A 21,693-nucleotide genomic window follows, 5' to 3' on the forward strand; every position below is an offset into this window, starting at 1 on the left:
TCCTGCAGGAAAATGTTTGGGAACAAATGGGGACTGCACCCAAAGATAATTCTATGGCTCTACACAGCAGTGGTACGGCCAATATACAATACATACGGAGCTCTAGTATGGTGGCCGGCACTAACTAGGGCTTACAACAGAACGAAGCTGACACGGATGCAACGGGCAGCAAGTGCGGGGGCAGTAGGTGCAATGCGCTCATGCCCCGCGGCTGCTCTCAACGCTATCCTAGATATAATGCCGATAGAGCTGTTCGTGAAGGACACTGCGGCACAGAGCGCAGTAAGACTGAAGGCGAGCAATTGCTGGAGGGACTACGGCGCCGGACACGGCAAGATCCTTGCAAACAGCGGCATTAACACAGACGTTAAGACCGACTACATGATCGCGGAAATGAAATTCGGGAACGCATTCTCGACATCATACCCATCAAGGGATGACTGGAGTAGGGGCAGAGTAGTAGTGGAGAACGAGGTGTCCCTCTACACCGATGGCTCAAAGATGAGCTGCGGCGTAGGGGCTGGGATCTTCGCTGAAAATTTGGGAATTGAAAAGGCTTTCAAGCTCTCTAACTCAGCGACGGTCTTTCAGGCTGAGGTACTAGCCATAAGGGAAGCAATCGAACTTTCCTTAGGGCAGGACCTCAGGGGCAAAAGTGTTCGAATCTACTCGGATAGCCAAGCGGCTATAAAATCCCTATCTGCCGTGAAAACAAACTCACGACTAGTGGCAGAATGCAAGAAGGCCCTTAATAGACTTGCCGACAAAAATAAGGTACAAGTAACATGGGTACCGGGACACAACGAGATCCCAGGTAATGAGAAGGCAGACGAACTAGCCCGTGCAGGCTCGGCGGGGCTAAGTTCTGACTTCGAATTACCAATCTCCCTAAACGCGATCCAGACAAGGATCCATGACCACTTTAGACAGATAGCCAGTAAAGAATGGCAAAGGAAGAGCGATCACAGAAGGTCAAGGGAATGTTGGCCGAGGTACGACAAGAAACGAACCAGGGAACTGCTATCCAACAGCAAGCGGGATATCAGCAGGCTCACGGCACTCACCACGGGACATTGGGCGATCGGTTCGCACGCAATGAAGTTGGGACTGCCATACAACGCAATCTGTAGAAGCTGTAAGCAACCTACAGAGCAAGAGACACCGGAACATCTGCTCTGCTTCTGCCCAGCGCTAAACCACATCAGATTTCGCCACTTCGGTGCCTACCAGATGGAGTCACTGAGAAGCATGGTAAGCTGAAAGTTTCAGCAACCCTAGGTTTCCTTGCTGGCTCTGGATGGTACTGATAGTGTATAACAACAACAAACAGAGGGAGTGGAACAAAAAGGAGCTAAGCTCTAATTGGAGGCCCCAGCAATGGGCCTCACCACTGTAACCTACCTACTTAGCAGCAAGACTTATTCGTTTTACTAATGATGCTTTAAAGTCCCGAGACGTTTTTTATTACTCTTCACTCAACAACCGTTGGGTGATCTGTCCCTTTTTCCCATTCCACACTATATGGAACTAAGAGTAGTGGGATAAGAAATGGTGTCCTTGTTTGGGTATAAATTCAGTCAGTTCCTGGATGAAATTATCCTTCAGTGACCAGTGACGTTAGGTTGGAGCTAGAAGATAATTACGTTTACCTTCCATGGAGGTATAATGTAATTGACGACTGCATATTGAATTTATTTTCTTATAAATAATATAAAATGATTAGCAAATGAAAATATAGATATCCAATTAAAAATATAATAAAAAAAATTTCAAAACAATAAAATATAATAAAAAATAAAATTAGAATTTTTTTAATTTGGGAAAATGTGGGAAAATATAAAATAATAATTCTTAAGAATTTTTCTTTCCGCTTTTTATTAAAAATGAAAAAAAAGCAATGAATATAATTTAATTAATAATATATATAATCTTTTAAATATTTAAAAAAATTGCATCAACGTTTATTTTTTAGTACATCTTTCACATGCAACGGAATAATATCAGATTTATCATAGTGAATGAAAATATTTACGTAGAAAGAAACATTCTCTAAAATATAACAACACCAAAACCGAAATATTTTTGGGACTTGAAGAAACATTTAAACCTATGTATAACAGAACCATTGCATGAACTTGTTATTGGTAAAAAAAAAATTAAATCATATGTTACCCAAGGATTATACAAATACACAGACTGAGGAAAATCAACTGGAACACCCCCTAAATCGAGTTTCCAAACGAGGAGAGAATGGTAAATAGAGTCCAATGCTTTACTGATATCATTATAGAATACATCTGTCTGAAAGTTATTAACGAAGCGCTTAATAATATCGGAATAGAGCTAAATAAGGTTAGTTGTTGTTGATCTTCGCTTAATAAACCCTTGTTGACATAGAGAAATAACTGATCCACCAAGGTGCTGAAAATGAGGAGAAATTACGTTTTCGAAAAGTTTTGGAATGGCCGACAACTTAGAGACCTCTTTAATTGTTGGCATCCGATTCACTACCTTTTTTGTGAAGAGGAATAAAGATTCCTTCCAAATAAGGGGAAAATGGAAGATTACTAACGATAAAGAAAGCAACTTCAGAAGGTGAGCACACAGCCAGGAATACCGTCGGGTCCTGGCGAATAAACTGGCCTGACACGATGAAGATCTAAATGAAGAGAGCTTTCGTTTAGGCTAGGACTGGAAATTAAATTTGATTTGGGTATGAAGAAAAACTGCAAAAATAGATCGGCTATTGCCTGATCATTATTTGTAATAATATTTTTAAATGACAGTAAGGTAGGATGTGTGTTAGGCTTACGTTTAGTGTTAACAAAATTAAAACACTGTTTTGGGTCCTGACAAGACTGGAGCCTGCAACGAGTCAAATACTTTTTACAACACTGCGCGTTTAGCACGGTAAAGCTTGAGCGAGCTGATAAATAAGATAAAAAGGCAGATTAAGAACCGGTGATTTTAAATTTAGCATACAGCCTAGATTTTCGGGTTGTGTCAGAGGCGATACCCTGCTAAGCTGACTCACGCCTGATCTGAGGCAAAACAAAGATCGAGCAAGCGCTGTAAGGAATTTCGTAGATGTTTGACTTGAGACAGCGAAATTTCGAACAAGCCAGCGATAAAGTCATGTTGAGTAGGTGTATGGAGAGTATTCTTGGATTTATTTGAGGACTGAATAGCCCCAGGGATATTAAAATCACCTAGGACTACCAACTGGTCCCAATTCTACTGCAAACTATCTGAAAAGCGAAAAGGTGGTTCCAATAAATAGGAAGTTCCTAAAATGGAGGTTTGTAGGAACAGTTAATACAAATTGAGCTACCATTGATAGTTAGCTTTACATTAAGGAATTTAACATCGTTAACATCGCATTCCTCAAAAGTTAATAATTCTGACGTGAGTACTGAATCAACTGCTAAAGAACTTGATCGCCACGCCAAATAGGGCGATCTAGCATACATATTGTGAACACAGCTACTTTGGAGCTCAGAATCTCCGTCTTTAACCAGGTTTCTGTGATCACAATAACCTGAAAAGGAAACGAAAGACTGTCAGAATACAAGCTAGGAAGCTTACTACGTAAGCCTCTTGCATTCTGCTAGAAAATACCTAGGGAGTGGGTTAATTTATTGGGTCGGGATTGGTAGGCGTAGAAGGTGCAGTGGTCTAATAAGACCTGGGAAGGTCCTACAGGCCGCTTTTTCTTTTTTTCTTTTTTCTTTTAGAGAAAATAGCGCCAAAGACCTCGTTCGGGGTCCTTATTTTGAAAAGATGAAATGTCCCTAGCATATGAGAATTTGAATTTGTTCACCTTTATTTTGATTTTATCATATTTGGTTTTACTTGGATAAGGGTGATGTGTATCGTAGGTGGAACAGCTATAAGGGCTTTTAGCATGGCAGATTGGTTATCTGACGTGCCATGACCACTTGTGAAGCGTCAGGTGAGGGAAAGGATGGGACATTTATGTCAAAAAGCTGAGTATAAAGTGTCATAAAAGCGCCTTACCATATAAATAGGGTCGTCTATAAAATCTAAAAAAGTCCAATCAGCTGGAGATAAATAGAAGTTAATGTCATTGAAATTAGCTTTGCGGAAACAGCGAAAAGTTGTTGGTTCAACTTTTGGACTAGGAGACGACCCTTCAAGAATTATCTTTAGTGTGGGGTGATAAGCATCTTCGGGACAATAGATAGGGCCAGTTCTTTAGACAAAGACTCAGACGCAAAAAAAAGTTCAAGATTTTATCCCCACTGTTCTCTACGTAATTCAATTGGCCCAAAGAAAGGTCAATAAGGCCATTAACAAAGTCATGAGGTTCAGAAAATTAGAATCAGGTGAAGGCATCCAAGATATGAAGGGATATATGTGCTAAAGACAAAGACAAAATAGTCAAAGTACAGAATGCGGCACGAAAACTTGCTGATTTGTTTTTGCCGCCAAGGGGCGGGGAGTGATCGGGTAAGGGTGGGGAGTGTCTCATGTTTTAGGGGACTTCCTGAAGTTTCGTCTACTCCGCAGTCAGTCGACATCATGCATTGGACGAAAGAGCAGAGCGCATTTGCCTACGAGGCTTACTTTTCCAACGGTCGTTCCGTAATTGCCACTCAACTCAACAGTCATCCTGTAGGTCGCGGCAAGCAATCGCAAGCAATCGCAAAGATACCCGTCGATATGCTTGAGAGAGTTCAGCTGAGCTTCGAAAATCGGGTATCTCAGTGCATTGAAAACGGCGGCCATCACTTGTCCGATGTAATCTTCAAAACTTCAGCATGTGTGTTACAAGAACAAAAAATTTTGGAATGGTATGTCAACTACTTTTTTTTGGATAACTTTCTAAAATCAGCAAGTTTTCTTGCCGCACCCTGTATTATCTGAGTAGGTTATGGGAACCACTTAGAAAAAAAATCCGATTTCACAGCTATAAGAACGCCGGTAACGCCTATAGACAACATAGTTTCCGACGAATAATTCGCAATCGGAAACATTGAAGTTAAGGCACATTTCAGTAAAAGCAATAACGTTGGCAGCAAAGGAGACACTATTAGCTTGCAGCTTGCTAAGTTTCCCCAACAGACTACGAGCATTCTGATAGTGGAAAGAAAACGAGTTGATTCGTATTTTAAGGCCTAGTTGAGGGAGTCCGAGAAACTCCAGCCCGAGAATTTTTTTTGTTTAAAAATTCGTGAACAATCGCATGGCCATACGGTAGTATCAAGAACCCTAGCAAATAACCCAATTTTAAATGAAGAAATTTTTCGTTTCTGCTTAAAATTTAATTTTGAAACGAAAATTCAGTACAAGAAACGTTCAATTTGTTTCTCTTTGTTGTCTTGTTTTTGTTGTTTGTTGTCTTTTTAGGATGCATCATGATTGAGGCGAGGGACAAAAACGAGCTTTTTTGGGGCAACGCCAGTGAGAGGAGCCGGACTCTTTTAGGCAACTCCAGAAGTCGTTGAACGTTGTGGTTTTGGGCTAGAAATTGAAGGAGCGGCCGCCTGGCCGATCACAGTGTGAACATCCATTTGGAGATTTAAGGCCAGCAGCGCTTTGTTTGCGGCAGCAAAATGCGACCTAGATGGCTGATCTACGTTGACTAGCTTTAAGGTCGGAGATGTGACAACATCGGTTAGTCCGTGGCAAGAGGCCACGTTACAGACTAGACCAGACACAGCGTCATCGGCTGCTGAGTCATCGGTAACAGCCGAGGAATCACCATTGGGTATGTTGCGTGGACTGAACTGCATAATGGGTTTCGCAGGGTCTGCATGCAAGAAATTATTAGAAAGAGTTCCCATATTGCTATTTGATGTGTAACCTATCAGTTTTATAGTTTAGAAGTAAGACCCGTTTTCTGGAAACGGCTTGCTAAATCCTTGAAACCGGCCGCCAAAGATTGAAACTCCAGATGAGTTTGCCTCATAAAAATCCGCACATCAGATTTAATGTGTAGGCAGCTCGGGCACTGCCAGTCCAATCCAGCCTGATCCCGTATGCGGTTAGCGATACGCTGGCGAAAATGCCCAAGATTTGCGCACCCAGGGTGGGCTGTGTTGGTGCACAGCCAACAATAAACAGTGGCATGCCGCAAAGTAATTTTGCGGTCATGTGGACAATCGTGACACAACAGGTGGACATATTATGTGAAATTATACATAACTTACAATAAAATTTTGTGGCGATGGAACCGATCAAAACAGAAACAGAGCCAAAAAAGAATATAAGGTTTTATCTAAGCGCCCGAAAGTATGAGTTTGTGTGATTGTTCGCTTTATGCAGATCGCTTGCAGCAACAACTCTGAAACCGATGCACTATGGGCCAGAAAGTTCATATTTTGGCCAAAACTCTGTAACTTCTAAAATAAATTTGTAAGAAAAGTGAAATTTTGCATGCACATACTCAAAACATTGAATTTTATGTGTTAGTAAATTAGATAGTAAATTAGTAATAGAAAATATTGTTTTTTAAGGAAGATAATCCCTACCAAAGTTGAAAAATATTTCCTTTTTTTTTGTTTTTCATTAAAATTTGAATCTCACTTTACAGAAATGAGTATTTAGATAATATTTATTGGAAAGAAATATGTTTGTTGCATTAAATGCAGTCGTTTTTTTTTTTAGTTTTAAGCCCTTTAATTTCAAATTTCTAGTCTCAATTACATGAACAGCTTTAAAGCAATCGACCGCAATTTTTGTTTTTTCCTTCCAATATGGTTTCTATTACAACAAAAACAATAAAAAGTAGTTTTTAAACCAATAATTTTTTAAAGTTTTCACCAAAAAATTATTTTTAAGATGCTTGTATAATGTGGCACTAAAAGTATGCCACAAATTTTTAAATTGTACTTTTGCTTGTCAATGCTTGCAATATATTATTTCTTGCCTGCCTTTAGGCAGTATTATAAAGACTTTTTTTATAATATAAGTTTAAAAATTTGATTTTGGTATAAAAAGCCTCAGAGTGCCCATTTGGGACAGCTTATACGAAAAAGCGAAATATTTAAATTTATATTTAAAATTTTTTTTTCAATTTGATCGGAGGTGGTACGTCGAGGTACCCTAAGATTGAAATCACAACTTGTGAAAAATGGGTTAAAAACTGTGTTCTTTTTAAATTTCTTTGTAAAATAAAGTAATATATAAAAAACATTTTTTTTTTAATTTTGGGTTCTACTAGTTACATTAAAAGTATTTCGATGTGACTATAGCTGCCCGCATAGGGGCAGGAATTTATTTTTCTTGCGAATAAAATGAAAAAATTAAACGCAAATATCCACTTTGATTAGCTGCCATTTCATACCCATTGAATAGAAAGTAATAAAATTTTGAGGAAAGATAGCTTAATCTATCCTCTTTGACCCTTTTGGACAAAATCCGGGGCGCCTGGCCCATAGTGTGATGCAGCAGTAAATATATCGGGCCATTCCGACAAGAAATGCATCAAAATAACCCATTTCTCATACACGACGGATTTCAATGAAACTCCTACCAAATTTCTCAAAGCAACAACTCTGAAACCGATGCAGCAGTAAGTATATCGGGCCATTCCGACTCCTACCACATTTCTCAGATGGTCAATTTCATATATAGGAGTTTAAGCAATTATTTAAGTTGTTTTTTTTTCTGGCGGGGTATTTATTGATAGGGCGTCGAGGTGCTCCAATCGATTTGAATTCAGCGATTATAAATGAGTAATACTGCATAAAAATTTATTTGAAAATTAAAAAATATGTTTTTTATGTTTGCGATACCACGCATGTGTTAATGGACATGTTCGTTAACAGTCAAAGGAAATTCCTTTAAGGAATTTTTGGATGTACAATTTTATGTGATTTGCTCATGAAGATTTGCAGAGTCATATCAAGTTATGGTGGCACATGTTCTCTAAGCCGAGATATTAAGAAAAGTGTGAAAAAACGATTTTTTAATGTCTTTTTTAAAGCTTGAATAAACTTTATTTTTAGGTTTAGTTTTTTATTTACGAAATATATTAAAAATTACAAATCCGCCCAAATTCCATTTCCCACCGTTTAATTCATACGGCAACTCACTTACGCTAATTTGACGTACACGTTATATTGGTCTGTACAAGTATTTATCATTTTCTTGTAATTGGGCAGTGACTTTATTAAATTCTTCATTCCGTAAATTTATATTATTGTTAAGTTGGTATTTTTTATGTTGGTTCCATTTTCAGGTTCGGAAACTAGTTTTCTGTGTTTTCACATATGGTTCCTTTTTCATTGTTCGCTTTTTAGTTTATTAAGCCATTTATATAATAACTCCAAAAATTGAGTACCCACAATTTAAGCAAACAAGTTTTTTTCGGCTAAATGTGTCGATAAAGTGTTTGTCTAATATGTTGAATCATCATAAATTTGTCACTAATGACAACCTAGAACTGCAAATTTTAATTTCATCAGTAGTTTGGCATTGATTACTCATGTACCGCAGCTGAAAAGCTTTCACCTGTTCCCAAATATGTAAATAGCTTATTCAATATTTTCAGTTTCCCAGCGATCCAGAGGTCGCAAGAATGGCTAATGAGTTCTTATAAATAATCTTTTTTGTCTGCTGAGAAAATGATCCAGTATTTAAAAATAATCAAAGCATATGTATATGGTAAAAAAAAAGAATATCTGGGGCTTAGTTAAGAAATTAGCCAGGGACGGTGATTCCGGATGAATATATCGCCGATCACCGTTTAGTGAAAATATTACAAGGGGGTGAATAAATTATATACACTTATCGAATAAATATTGATGTTTTTATTCAGATCTTAGATTGTAAATTCTAGAACCAGTTCAATTGTGAACGTCATCTGGTGATAACAATAAAAATAATCGGTGGACGCCTCTGTAAAGACTTTTGACATCTTTTATATCAAAGATTTCGGTTCATTGTAATAATGGGTATGTAAAAAATCTGTTACTTATCGTATGCATTGTTCATCAATACATAAAAGTAAACAAAAGTATGTCTGGCACTAACGTCCATTCATACATATCTACATACATATGTACTTAAGAATGTACTTACATACCTACATACATATGTTTATGTTCATTTATTTACAAATTTTCTCACGCAGATATGGTGCATTATTTAAAAAAAACTTCTGCGTAATGCATATTAATTTGTATTTTGCACACATCGCATTTTATTGTTTAAAATGATCAGTTGTAGTGTAGACCATTTTTAATACAATTTATGTACATACATATGTCCATATGTAAGCATGTATGTAGATACATATACATATATGTATACAAAACAAAAAACTCTGGCTTACATATATGTATGTAAATATGTAGACCTTTTTATGCCCTTGCAGGGTATTATCATTTCAGTCATAAATACATACATATGTATGTATTCTTGATCAGCATATGCCGCTGAGTCGATCTGGCAATATCTGAGTATCTGAATGAGACTGCAGTTAACCTGCAGTACCGCATGTCATCAATAGGCCAATGTCATCGACTGTCATCAACGCGCCGACTGCGACTTCTACCGAGGCGACGCTCTGCCGACTGCGACTTCTACTTCGACGCTCTGCCCACGATGCAGTTACGATAGTAGTCTAGATGGCAGTCGTCGGCAGTACCATGCCGTTGATGAATTGTTTATGATTCATCGATGAATTGTTGATGAATTTATTTATGAATTGTCGATGAATCATCGATGTATTGTTGATGAATCATTGATGAATTGTTGTTGACAGCCTAGGACATGCTAATGTTAAATTCATCAACAGTTTGTATGGTCATTCGTCGATGAATCATTAACAATACCGCCATGACTGATGATGAATTATTAATGACTGGTACTGCAGGGTAGTCTTTTCCATACTCTTACTGCTGTATACATACATACATATGTATGTACATACATATGTCGGAACGGACCGGATTAGACGACTACATATTTCATATTGTACATACAATGTAGCTTTCATAGGAACGATTGGCAATTTTTTATATTATGCCATTTTATATTCTCGAAATTATGAAAATCGGACAACTATCATTTATCCACATATGTACATACATATGTACATAGCTGCCATACAAACGATCGTTAAATAATGTAAACTAAATGAAATGAAAGCAGGCATTACTGAATTTTTAACATATAACATACATAATTTATATTATATAAATTCTTAGTGATCGAAGTTCTACCTGCAAAGGTACATATGTATATAAACTTCGGTGCGACGAAGTTAGCTTCCTTTCTTGTTTAAGCTTAATTTCACATACGTAAATATGTATAAATGCAAATATAAAAATTAAAATTAAAAAAATTTTCTATTTCTTCTGTGATATGTATATGAACATAACTAGTTATTCCTGTTTCTTAATATAAATTTTAAACTTATTTTGATGTCACAACTGCTAGAAGGTTTTACATTCTATAACATCCCTAGAATATTTTCCTACATTTTCCTGTTGATCCGTCTAACATTTACAGAAATTCAGATTTGAAAAGGTTGACGTTCGAAGTCAGGTATAAGCTGAGCGCGCAGTAGGTATAACGCAGCTGCAGCTCATCTATTGTTAGCCAACGAGACTCGTGAAGCCAGGATTCTTTAAAGACTGGAGCCAAAAGATGCCTTGGACATTGCAGCTGCTGCAGGTTCTCTACTTAAAGGCCCAGGAATCGACGATTTAATATAATTAAAAAAATATTTGTGTTCCTCTTTTATTGTCTTTTAAAACTTTGAAAGCGTTTTTCTCAAAACTATGTTTTCAAAGTCAGTTGTCAAGATTTCTCGCGAGTTATTATTTACATGTTATTAAACGAAAAAATTTTTTAATTATAACTATATATATGGGCAATTCTCTGGTGTCGAATGCGACATTCGTACGTATTCAAACTAAAAAAACACATGTCCCAAGACTTAATTTTAATTTTATTAAAATTGAATCGTATAGGTCTTGGTTAGCACTATAATTGGTGCTAAGGTCTTGTTTGTTTTCAAGATATTCACTAAAATGTACTGCGTTCGCACGCGACAAAAATAGAAGTTAAATTTGCAAAAAAACAGTTTACGCTCTGATTTCAGCCAAACGTGATGAAAAATTGTAGTACAATAAATTTTAATGAATTACGTAATGAATTCTCTTAATAATGTATTTTGTTTGATTTTATAATATTAAGTAGTTATTTTTTAAATTCAATTTTACTCCCGGTCGCACGCGACACTTTGGAAAGCGATAATTTAAATTAAAACTGTTCGACAATTGGTAATCGCATATGTCCTTTTGCATTTCATATTGACTCTTTGGGTTTTTTATGTCATATTAGAAGCCAAAAAGCAAAGCAAAATGCTTCGGTTTAAGAGATTGGCATCAAAACAAAACATGCCATTTTTTATGCCTTTTTTTTGATAAAAACAAAATTATTTGCGTTTGCGCGTGTTTGACATCGATTTTTTTTTAACTTATTTTAGAAAATGAAAAATTTTCTTAGTCTTGATCATCATGACCAGTTTTTTGCGGCGGTGGACCTTTCTGGAGAATTGCCCATATATAGTTTTTTATATGAGCCCCTTAGCCAACTATGAAGTGTGTCAGAAGTTTTTGTCCTGTTAAAACTTCGGTGTATAAAAAACAATAGACATTATTATATTTATAAAATAATTTAAAAACACGAAAGAAAGCTAACTTCGGTACGCCACAGTTATATACCCTTGAAGATAGAACTTCGATCACTAGGAATCAATACAATATAAATTATATATATGTATATATGTATGTTACAAAACAATGCAATAATACCTACATTAATTTCATTTACCTATACATCTTATATTTACAGTTTTACAATCACAGTTTTGTATTTTTCTTCTATATCTAACTATCGTTTGTATGGCACCTGTATGTTATAGTCGTCCGATTTTCAAAATGGTTGTACACGAAATTGTAGAATTATATAAAATGGCTATATCCCCAATTTAATAAAAATTTGTTGAAAACTGAAAAAGTAAATTTTTAATTGTATTAATTTCTTGATCGTTCCTATGGGAGCTATATGATATAGTAGTTCGAATTTTATAAAATTGTACACAAATTTTTAGAATTATATAAATTGGCTATATCTCAGATTCTGTTGAAAACTGAAAATGTTATCTTTTTTTTTTTGGAAAAATTTTCCGATCACTCCTATGGCAGTAGTATAAGGCGCTTGCCAGTCAAATTTACGAACAGATCTTAATAACTTCCAAATATGGTGCCGCGCAAACAGCTCTTGATGCAACCTAACGACATTTTCTCGTGTCGTTCGCAAGCTTGCGACTTACATGCTTAACTGCTTCTCTTTGGAAAGATTTAATTCTGTTGATGATTTGGGCGTCCGCTTGGATCCCAAACTTGACTTTATGATCATATTTGGCTGTGGTGAATAAAGCCAGAAATGTCCTTGGATTTATTAAACGGTGGTCGAAGGAATTCAATGACCCCTATGTTACTAAATCCTTATTTACCTCTTTAGTTCGTCCTATCTTAGAATATGGATGCTGCGTTGGGAGCCCTCAGTACAGTGACCACAGTAAACGCATTGAATCGGTTCAAAAATTTTGTTTGCTTTTTCTCTAAACGGTTTATTATGGATGTGAACCAAAGATTACCTTCCTTTTTTAAGAAACTTCTAATTAACTTACCTTCCTTAGCCAACCATATAACTATGCTACGCATTACTTTTATTTATAACCTCAACCATGGTTATGTAAAGAAAAGCTCTGTCCTTTTTTACTTTTGTTGAAAATGGATATAAAACTAAGGCTTTAGGTTCAACCAAAGACTTTATAACTTATAAGATGCCTCACGGCCATACATTCGTTTTGCAATATGAGGCTAATTTTTTGATTCAAACGACAATGATTCATCGATGACAGGCCATACTAACTGTTGATGAATTTAACATGGGCATGTCCTAGGCTGTCATCAATATCAACAATAAATCGATGATTCATCATTAATTCATCGATGTATTGTTGGCACATCGATGAAACATCAATGAAACATCGATGTTTCATCATCAATTCATCGATGTTTCATCAACAATTTATCATCAATTCATCGATGTTTTGTTGATGACACATATGTAGATGTTTCGTCAACATTTCATCAATTCATCGATGATTCATCAATGTTGTGTTGATGACACATCGATGAAACATCGATGTTTCATCATCAATTAATCGATGTTTCATCAAGAATTCATCGTCAATTCATCAACAATTCATCAATGAATCATCAACAATAAATCAATTACAAAACATAATTAAGGGATTTCATATTTCAATTTATTCACTTTTTTCATATTCTATTAAAAAGTAACATAATAAAATTAAAATTATACGTTAAATAATAAAAATACAAAATAAATTAAAAATAATAATAATTATTATAATAATAATAAAATAATAATAATAAACATGAAAAATTAAGTATTGAGGTACTGGAAAACGCTCGGACCGCATTCTAAAACGCCATCATCCCTTTTCCTTTTTTTGTGTTGTGCCTCAGAATTTGGCAGCTGGCTCCGTTGCATCAACTTGACTTATTGCATCTGAATAAGGAAAATATGGAAAATAAATCGAAATCAAAATCTAAATAAAAATAAATAATTACCGAAGAGTGCTGAGTAGAACTTCTTATGGTCTCAAAGCATTTTCTTACACTTCGCACCATCGATGTTGTACTCTAAGTACAATAGCTGCATGCAGACACGAAGTGGGAGGAGGGGAAGATGTACACAAAATAGAAGACAGAATTGATACGAAAGTAAACTTTTTTAAATCTTTAAATAAAAACTCACCTGATATATAATTTCAATTATTGAAAACTGGACAGAATATGTATATGTATTATTATGTATTTTTTTTTTAATTTGGCCTGCGCACACTCCTTACTTAGCTTACTATTTAACTGCAAGTGAAAACACGAAAAAAGGAAAGGAAAAAAGGACCGTACCTCCAACAACAAAACGAACAACGATCCGGAAAAACGGATCCTCAAGTCCGTTTTTTTTCTCTTATTGTTCGTTTCGTTTCACAAAGTCCCGTTTGGCTAACTTGTGTCCGAGTGTTCTGCTTCCATTGGAAACAGGGTATGAAGGATATATCCGACTAGGCAACAAGTTACTTAAAATGTTATTGCAACTCAAACTATGTATTCGATATGCAATTATTTTTTCATTCCCGTTTTATATTTAAAGAATATTTTTTTCTAATACTATCATTATAATTGTTCATGATAATATATTATACACATAGAAATGCTAAATTTCTAGGGTGCGAAACAGTTGGTTCGATTTTAATTGTTAACTTATTTGCTTTTGGCTCATCTCGCTCGTTTGAAGAGTGAGTGAGGCAGTGAGAGAGACAATCACCATGGCAACATAAGATCGTAGGCTCCGTACAAGTCGCAGTCGGCAGAGCGTCGACTTTATAGAAGTCGCAGTCGGCAGAGCGTCGACTCGGTAGAAGTCGCAGTCGACAGAGCGTCTACTCTATAGAAGTCGCAGTCGGCGCGTTTGTGACGGGTTGATGACAGGCTATTGATGACACGCGGTACTGCAGGGCAGCACGAAAACATCGCTGTATGCGTGAGAGTGCTTCTGGCACGAGAGAGCGGCTGGCTCTAGAGCGCTCTCTCGCTGGTGAGAGAGCCTGGAGCCAGTTCAAAAGCCACCACGAAAAAATTGTGTGCAAAAAAATCGTATGGCGTTACAAATCTTCCACTCTATACACTCTTTGGTGAAACTGTTATTTGTAAGATTTTTCTATATTTTCATAATTCTCCCCTTACAGATTGTTGCCCTTAGAATAATTGTAACATTGATTATAGATGCACCCCACGCTTTTAACTCTGAATTTAGTGATCTTGTTTATATTCTATTGCTCTGAATTTAATAATTTTGTTTGCAATTAGGAATTACATTTTTCTTATTAGTTCGGGTATTTAAAAAAGCGTGTTTTTTTAAACTATAATTTATTTTCCCTACGCTCTCGTTCTCGTTCTGAGCAGTCGACTTCTATTCTCTTCGTTTTGGTTTTCGGTTGAGCGTTTTACGATGAGCTGTTGACCGATACAAAGTGACGCTCGCACAGAGAGACTGCTCATGGTACATTGAGTAACATTGTGACTTTAAAATTTCACTTTAGATCTGCTAGAAAGTTAAACCCTGAAAAAAAAAATTTAAGTATCTTTTATTTTTGGTATGTGTTCACGTCAGGAGGCTCTTCGCGGCGACGCCTCTGCCCACCGAGTTTTCAAAGCTTTGCCGCTCTTGCACTCACGCAAGTCGGCTCTTCGCGCGCTAATATTTCGGTACAAAAAAAAGTTCTCCGTGAACAGTGAAATTGTGTTTCAAAAAGAAAGGCATAATTAATATCGGCCAGCCGGTGTGCGCCTGTTGCGGGAATTCACTCTGCTCGCCGAACAGTCCGCCGCTGTCACGATATTTTCGCAAATTTTTGTGCTGTATCCATTCACATTTTTTCTGTTCGCACAATTCAATACAGTCCACTTCTCGACGCTCCACTGTGCCAATACAAACCTTACATATTTACATACATAAATATTGGGCAAGCTTCGCGCTATTCTGCGCTGAGCATCGATTTCCACAATCTACATACATACATATTATGGGTAAGTTTCGCACTATTCTGAGCTGGGCAGCGAAACTCAAACTCAAACGAAAGTGTTTTTTTTAATTGTCTTCAATTTAACCGCCGCAACGGCTGTGTTGTTGTTGCCCTTAAGTTCTTTGGGTTCCTCACTCATCACTGCTTTGCCGGCGGCATGACCCACTGAGTTTTCTCTCAAACAAAAGCCAAAGGTTTATTTCGACCATTTCGGATCCATGATGAATAAATTTGGCAACAATTAATTATGTCCGACCAATACATTCCTAAATCCGTATTTAATTTATTACGGGATCCATCCACATTTCGTGACCAATTTTCTAAGCAAAATATAAGCAAACCTCCTTGTCCGAAATATATTGAATATTAAGAAAAAATACAAGGATTTCAATTTGCAAATTCACTACTATTCAATACTAACCCGAACTACCACTCACAGATATATATATATATATATTCCGAAATACAAAAGAATTGTAAGGTCAAATTAAAATAAAAATTAATCCTGTATTTTAATTACGGCCGATTCCGTCAATCCGTTTGGGAAGATCCCAGTCCGCATCTCCGCGACTCTCTCCGCTTAACTGAAAGTCCACTGCTGTCCGCTCAAGAGCAAACAGCTTTAAATACTAGCCCAGCTCCATCGTCAAGGCTCACTCGGTCGACTACAAAAATGGCTCAAACCGCCATCGACATTGCGTTGCGGAAGTTTCGTGCCACGACAAGTCAATTCGAGGCAAAGATCCAACCTCTAGACGCCCCAGAAACCACCCAGCCCTCTCCTTCCACGTGTAAAGTGCGTCGCGATCAGGTTCGCGCACTGTGGGAAAAGGTCGAAAGGGATTACGATATTTGTTGTGAACTTATATCGGCATCCGGTGAGAGTACCACCATCGGGATAATGCTCCAGTCCAGATATGAGCATTGTTTCTCGGTCTACGAAAGATGTAGTGCCGACCTCCAAGAGTTGATGGAAAAGGGCACTTCCCAGTCCGTGCCGATTTCCCGAAACACGTCCGTTCCGGAGTCGGCTGGTTGTCGCCTGCCACCGGTGGACACCGAAACTTTCGCTGGTGACTGTCTTCGGTGGCCCACATTCAGAGACCTTTTTACGGCGGTTTATATTCACAGCTCGCGTCTTACCCCGGTGGAGAAATTGTTCCACCTACTATCCAAGAAAACTGGCGAAGCGCACGCCATTGTTTCCAAAGCCCCGCTTACCAATGAGGGGTTCGTCGCAGCTTGGCAAAGCCTCACCGACCGCTTCGAGAACCGGCGGTTGTTGGTCAACAGCCAGTTGAAAATCCTTTTCAACATCCAGGCTATCCCCCAAGAGTCCGGCAGCGCGCTAAGGGAGCTGCAAGGCACTATCCAGAGTTGTCTAGCGGCATTAGAGATGACCGCCATTCAGGTCGAAGCCTGGGACTGCCTCCTGGTGTACATGGTTTCCTCGAAGCTCCCCAAGCTCACGCTCTCCATGTGGAAGCAATCTATCCACAATAAGGACAAAATTCCAACTTGGAACGAGCTAGACACGTTTCTGACCGAACGCCATCGTACGATGGAGGCCATCGACGACGTTACGCCTACCAACTCAAGGCATTTTCCGCCAAAATTGTCGACTCCGAGGGCCCCAGCGCCACGGCTTCATTCTTTCGACTTCAGAGTGACTCGAACACCCAGACCCAGAAGGTGTGACCTATATTCCAGGGAAATCCACCCCCTGCGAAAATGTCCCCGTTTCCTTAAAATGACCTTAGTCGAGAGGTCAAATATCATCCGAAGAAAGCAACTCTGTTTGAATTGTTTGGCACGAGGCCATCAGCAGCGGGATTGCCCCAGTGTCCACTCCTGCCTTACAGGTGCCGCAGTGGTGACCGATGCAAGACGTGCAATCAGCATCACCACACGCTCCTGCATATGCCTGGAAGTCCAGTTCCCGCACCCCTATCGCAGCATCGGATGACTCCGTGCTCCCAATTCGCGTTATTTATTGACCGCTCCTCTAAATGATACATTTTTTCCAGTCCTCTTCGAGAAGATGGCCACCGCTTCGCACCACGCGAACGCTCTGATCAGAGGTCTAATCCAACCGATTCCGAGGTTGCCACCGAACTTCATCCGCTACCGACGTTGACGCCACCTCTAGGGTCCTGCGCCTCTCCCCGGCCCTCCTCAGCCACTCCACGGCCTTCGTCCACTCGCTCCGCCCGCTCCCGAGTTCACGAGCTTCGCTCGCTGCTAAGCGAGCTGAGTGACGGCTAGTTCGCGCTCCACTTCTCGGGCCCGCTCTCGCACTGTTAAGCTTAGCTTAATACTACTATAATTAGTACTATGTATGATGCGTAATAAAGCGGAACCAATTATTCGAGCTCCACGACGCCCCGACTTATGATTTAACCACTACGGGTTATATATTTTCTGACTGCGTCGCGGGAGCTATTTTCCAATACAGGATCTTTAGCGGCAGGATCGCCCCCTTCCTTTTCAGTGTTTTTTTTTTAAATAAATTTAATTACCGCTCCCTTGCAAAACTTGCTTTATGAGTTTGAGTGAAATATGAAATTGCGTGTGCAATTTTACATACACAGATTTGTACATGCGCAGAAGACTTTGTTGTCTTGCTCATTAAGTTATTTTTCGTTTCTGATTTACATAAGTATATATAGGAACGTTCGGTAAATGTATGGGGAAATGTAAAATTTTAAATATAAAATGTTTAGGTAAACGTAATGAAAGCTCACATTAATTTTTTTTCCAATATGTGTATAAACATAAAATCGATTACAATATCTTATGGCTGCCATAGGACTAGTATCTTATATAAGAGCCTAAGAAAAACTGCAAAATTTCGTTGTTTTTAAATAAAAATTTTTTTCTTGTTAAGTTTTGTTGGTTTGTTTTATTATATTTATCAATTCTGCAATAGTGAGCGGCAAGGGTATACAAACTAAAAATATGAATGAACCCAAAGCTTGAATGAATAAGGTAATATTGCCTGTATTGTCAGACTGGGTTTTTACTCACTTCATAGTTGTACAGCGTTTAATGAGTACACCAAAATTGATGTGTTGTCTAAAACTGTAGTGTTTTGGTGTACAATATACATACTTTACAGTGAGAGAAACTTTATGACACCAGTCATAAAGTTATATTATATTCAAGAATATATATATCTATACTTCTATACTATTATATAAAGAGGTAATGTAAGTTTGTTTGTATGATTTGAATAGGCTCCGAAAGTACTTGGCAGATTTGAAAAATTCTTTCACTGTTGGAAAGCTACATCATTCCTGAGTGTCATAGGCTATATTTCATTTAAAAAAAAAATAGGCATCCTTACTAAAATTACGATAACGTAATCCAAGGTGTGAAAAAAATATAAAAAAACTACCTTACATCTACCGCCCTCTACAGGCAGCCAAAGCATTTCCTGTCAAACATTCAAAACATATTGAAATAAGGAATTGGAGATAAAAATTTTATTTTTTTGTTCAGGTTCAGTAAGAAACGAAGTCCTGCCACCCAAGAAGTAGAGTTTGGGTCGTCGGAATCGTAATACAGAAGCAAAAAGACGTAAGATTACGAATATAACTGACGAAGAACGGGCCTCCATCCGAGAGACTGAGCGGCTGAGAGCAATGCAGATGCACAAGGAAGAATCAGCAGAAAGACGAGCAGATAGGCTTGAGAGAAAACGATTAAGAGTTAGACAGTCGCGTTCTGCAGCAATCGATTTGATTCACTCTCAAAATAATGAACGCGACAGGGCAAGGGTAGCTGAAGCGCGTTTACAGCTTGCAGAAGATCAGATATAATCCAACTATTGATTACAGCTCGAATCGAATGTCGTTATTGGCCGGATGAATCAGGTCTGTCAGGCCTCTTAGATTGAATCAGACGAAACTTCGGTCCGAGGAATATATCCATTTGCGGGATGCTGTGATGAATGCTGCAACTCTCTTGAAGGATGGCAAAACTGCTCATTCTACTTTTAAACTTCCACTATCCGTCAATCTTGAACAACAATCTACATGTTCAATCCGCAAAAATGGACCAATTGGTAAATTACTACAAGACGCCTCATTGATTATGTGGGACGAATGCACGATGAGCCATAGAGCACATATAGAGGCCGTGAACAGAACCTTACAGGATCTAAGGAACTCCTCTGCAGTCATGGGCGGGATTACTTTTGTATTTGCTGAAGATTTTCGACAGACTCTACCCGTTATTAACAGAGGCACGCGAGCAGAAATCATCAAGGCATGCTTGAAATCGTCTCCCATATGGACTACGATTGAAACGTTAAAATTAAGGACAAATATGAGAGCTCATCTTCATGGAATCACTGATAGCGATTTCCCACAGCAACTGCTAAAACTTGGGGAAGGAATTTTTCCAACTCCAAATTTAAGCGGTCAATGTGACATTCTTCTGGATGAGTCTCTAGGCCAAATACTCGATAATTTGGAAAATTTAATAGATTCTGTATACCCTGATATCGAGAATTTGCACGAAAGAGACTTCCATTGGCTGTGTTCTCGGGCTATAGTATCACCTAAGAATGATACTGTCAATGAAATAAATAATCTGATTGTTCAAAAAGTCCCCGGCCAAACAAAAACAACGAATATTGAAGATGCAGTCCATTATCCACAGGAATTTTTAAATTCGTTGAACCCTTCTGGACTGCCACCCCATGAATTGACGTTAAAAATAGGAATCCCAATCATGCTTTTAAAAAATTTAAACCCTCCGAGCATGTGTAATGGGACGAGGCTGCTTATTAAGGAGTTAAAGGACAATTTAATAGTAGCAAATATTATCACTGGCCCAGCAAGTGGTCAACTAGCTTATATACCGAGGATACCGATGATCCCAACTGATCTGCCAATCCCATTTAAACGGCTTCAATTTCCGGTAAAAACATCTTTCGCATTAACAATTAACAAGTCCCAAGGCCAAACCTTCGAATTAGTAGGGATCGATCTGCGAAATAAATGTTTTACTCATGGTCAACTGTATGTTGGTCTATCGCGAGTCGGAGCCCCTGAAAATCAATTTATTTTGCTGCCACAAAATAAAACAACATCAAATATTGTTTACAGAGAAGCACTAACTAAATAAATGTAATGAACTCAATAATTGAAAAAAAAGGATGAATATGTGTCATATTATTATTATTATTATGAATGTGTTAAAATTGACTAATCTAAATGTAATGTTTAATTCCCGTGCGAAGCAGGGACGGGCCGGCTAGTATATATATCTATATATATAAAAATGCTCTGTTCGTGTCTACATCCTTCATAGACTCGAAAAGTTCTGAACCGTTTAAGCCCAAATTTTGGCACAACATGCGTTGAGGTTCCAGCTCGGTTATTGACTACTTTTGATGTTGATAGCTTATCTGCGGTGGCGAATATATCTATTTTTTTTTGCGATTCCAAGTGCCCCTACTGCTGCGCCATCTACAGGCAGCTAGCTGAATCAAAGCATTTCCTGTCAAACATTCAAACCATATTGAAAGAAGAAACTTGAAAAGTTCTGAACCGTTTATGCCCAAATTTTTAGAGAACATGCGTTGAGGTTCCAGCTCGGTTATTGACTACTTTTGATGTTGATAGCTTATCTGCGGTTGCGAATATATCTATTTTTTTAGCGTTTCCCGTGCCCCTACTACTGCGCCCTCTACAAGCAAATCAAAGCATTTCCTGTCAAACATTAAAAACATATTGAAAGAAGAAATTGGAGATACAAATTTTATTTTTTGTTCAGGTTCAGTAAGAAACTCATACAGGTTAATGGTTCGGAGGACCGATTGCAATCATATATTGAAATGTCGTCAGTTGTTTCATCAGTACATTGTCGATATGTATGCAAAAATTGAAACAACGTTTGCTGTTCCTCCGATTGAATCAGAAGAAACTTCGGTCCGAGGAATATATCCATTTGCGGGATGCTGTGATGAATGACCGTAATACAACCAACGTTGGAAAGCTCACGATTTTGCCATCCTCATA

General features: G+C 38.0%; 1 protein-coding gene and 1 long non-coding RNA gene across 9 annotated transcripts in view; both read left to right on the plus strand.

The window, feature by feature from the left end:
• Positions 1 to 8,251: 8,251 nt before the first annotated feature.
• LOC110184526 (ankyrin repeat and FYVE domain-containing protein 1-like) overlaps positions 8,252 to 21,693 on the plus strand; it is a 189,089-nt gene continuing 175,647 nt past the window's right edge. For 6 of the 8 annotated variants that reach the window (XM_086836621.1, XM_086836624.1, XM_086836619.1 and 3 more), the window contains exons 1-2: positions 8,252 to 8,735; positions 8,786 to 8,921. In XM_086836621.1, the coding sequence (XP_086692747.1) occupies positions 8,918 to 8,921 (4 nt within the window). In that variant the 5' untranslated portion in view covers positions 8,252 to 8,735; positions 8,786 to 8,917. Of the gene's footprint in view, positions 8,736 to 8,785; positions 8,922 to 21,693 lie in introns of those variants that run through there. The other 2 variants (XM_086836620.1, XM_086836626.1) reach the window with 2 other exon arrangements.
• LOC147643131 (uncharacterized) lies at positions 19,166 to 20,826 on the plus strand. The gene is made up of 2 exons (XR_015272521.1): positions 19,166 to 19,443; positions 19,504 to 20,826. It is a non-coding gene; the product is annotated as an uncharacterized LOC147643131 (long non-coding RNA).

This window comes from Drosophila serrata, unplaced genomic scaffold (genome assembly GCF_035046125.1).
Source record: "Drosophila serrata isolate PLE 108 unplaced genomic scaffold, ASM3504612v1 contig_291, whole genome shotgun sequence".
Taxonomy (NCBI): Eukaryota; Metazoa; Arthropoda; class Insecta; order Diptera; family Drosophilidae; genus Drosophila; species Drosophila serrata.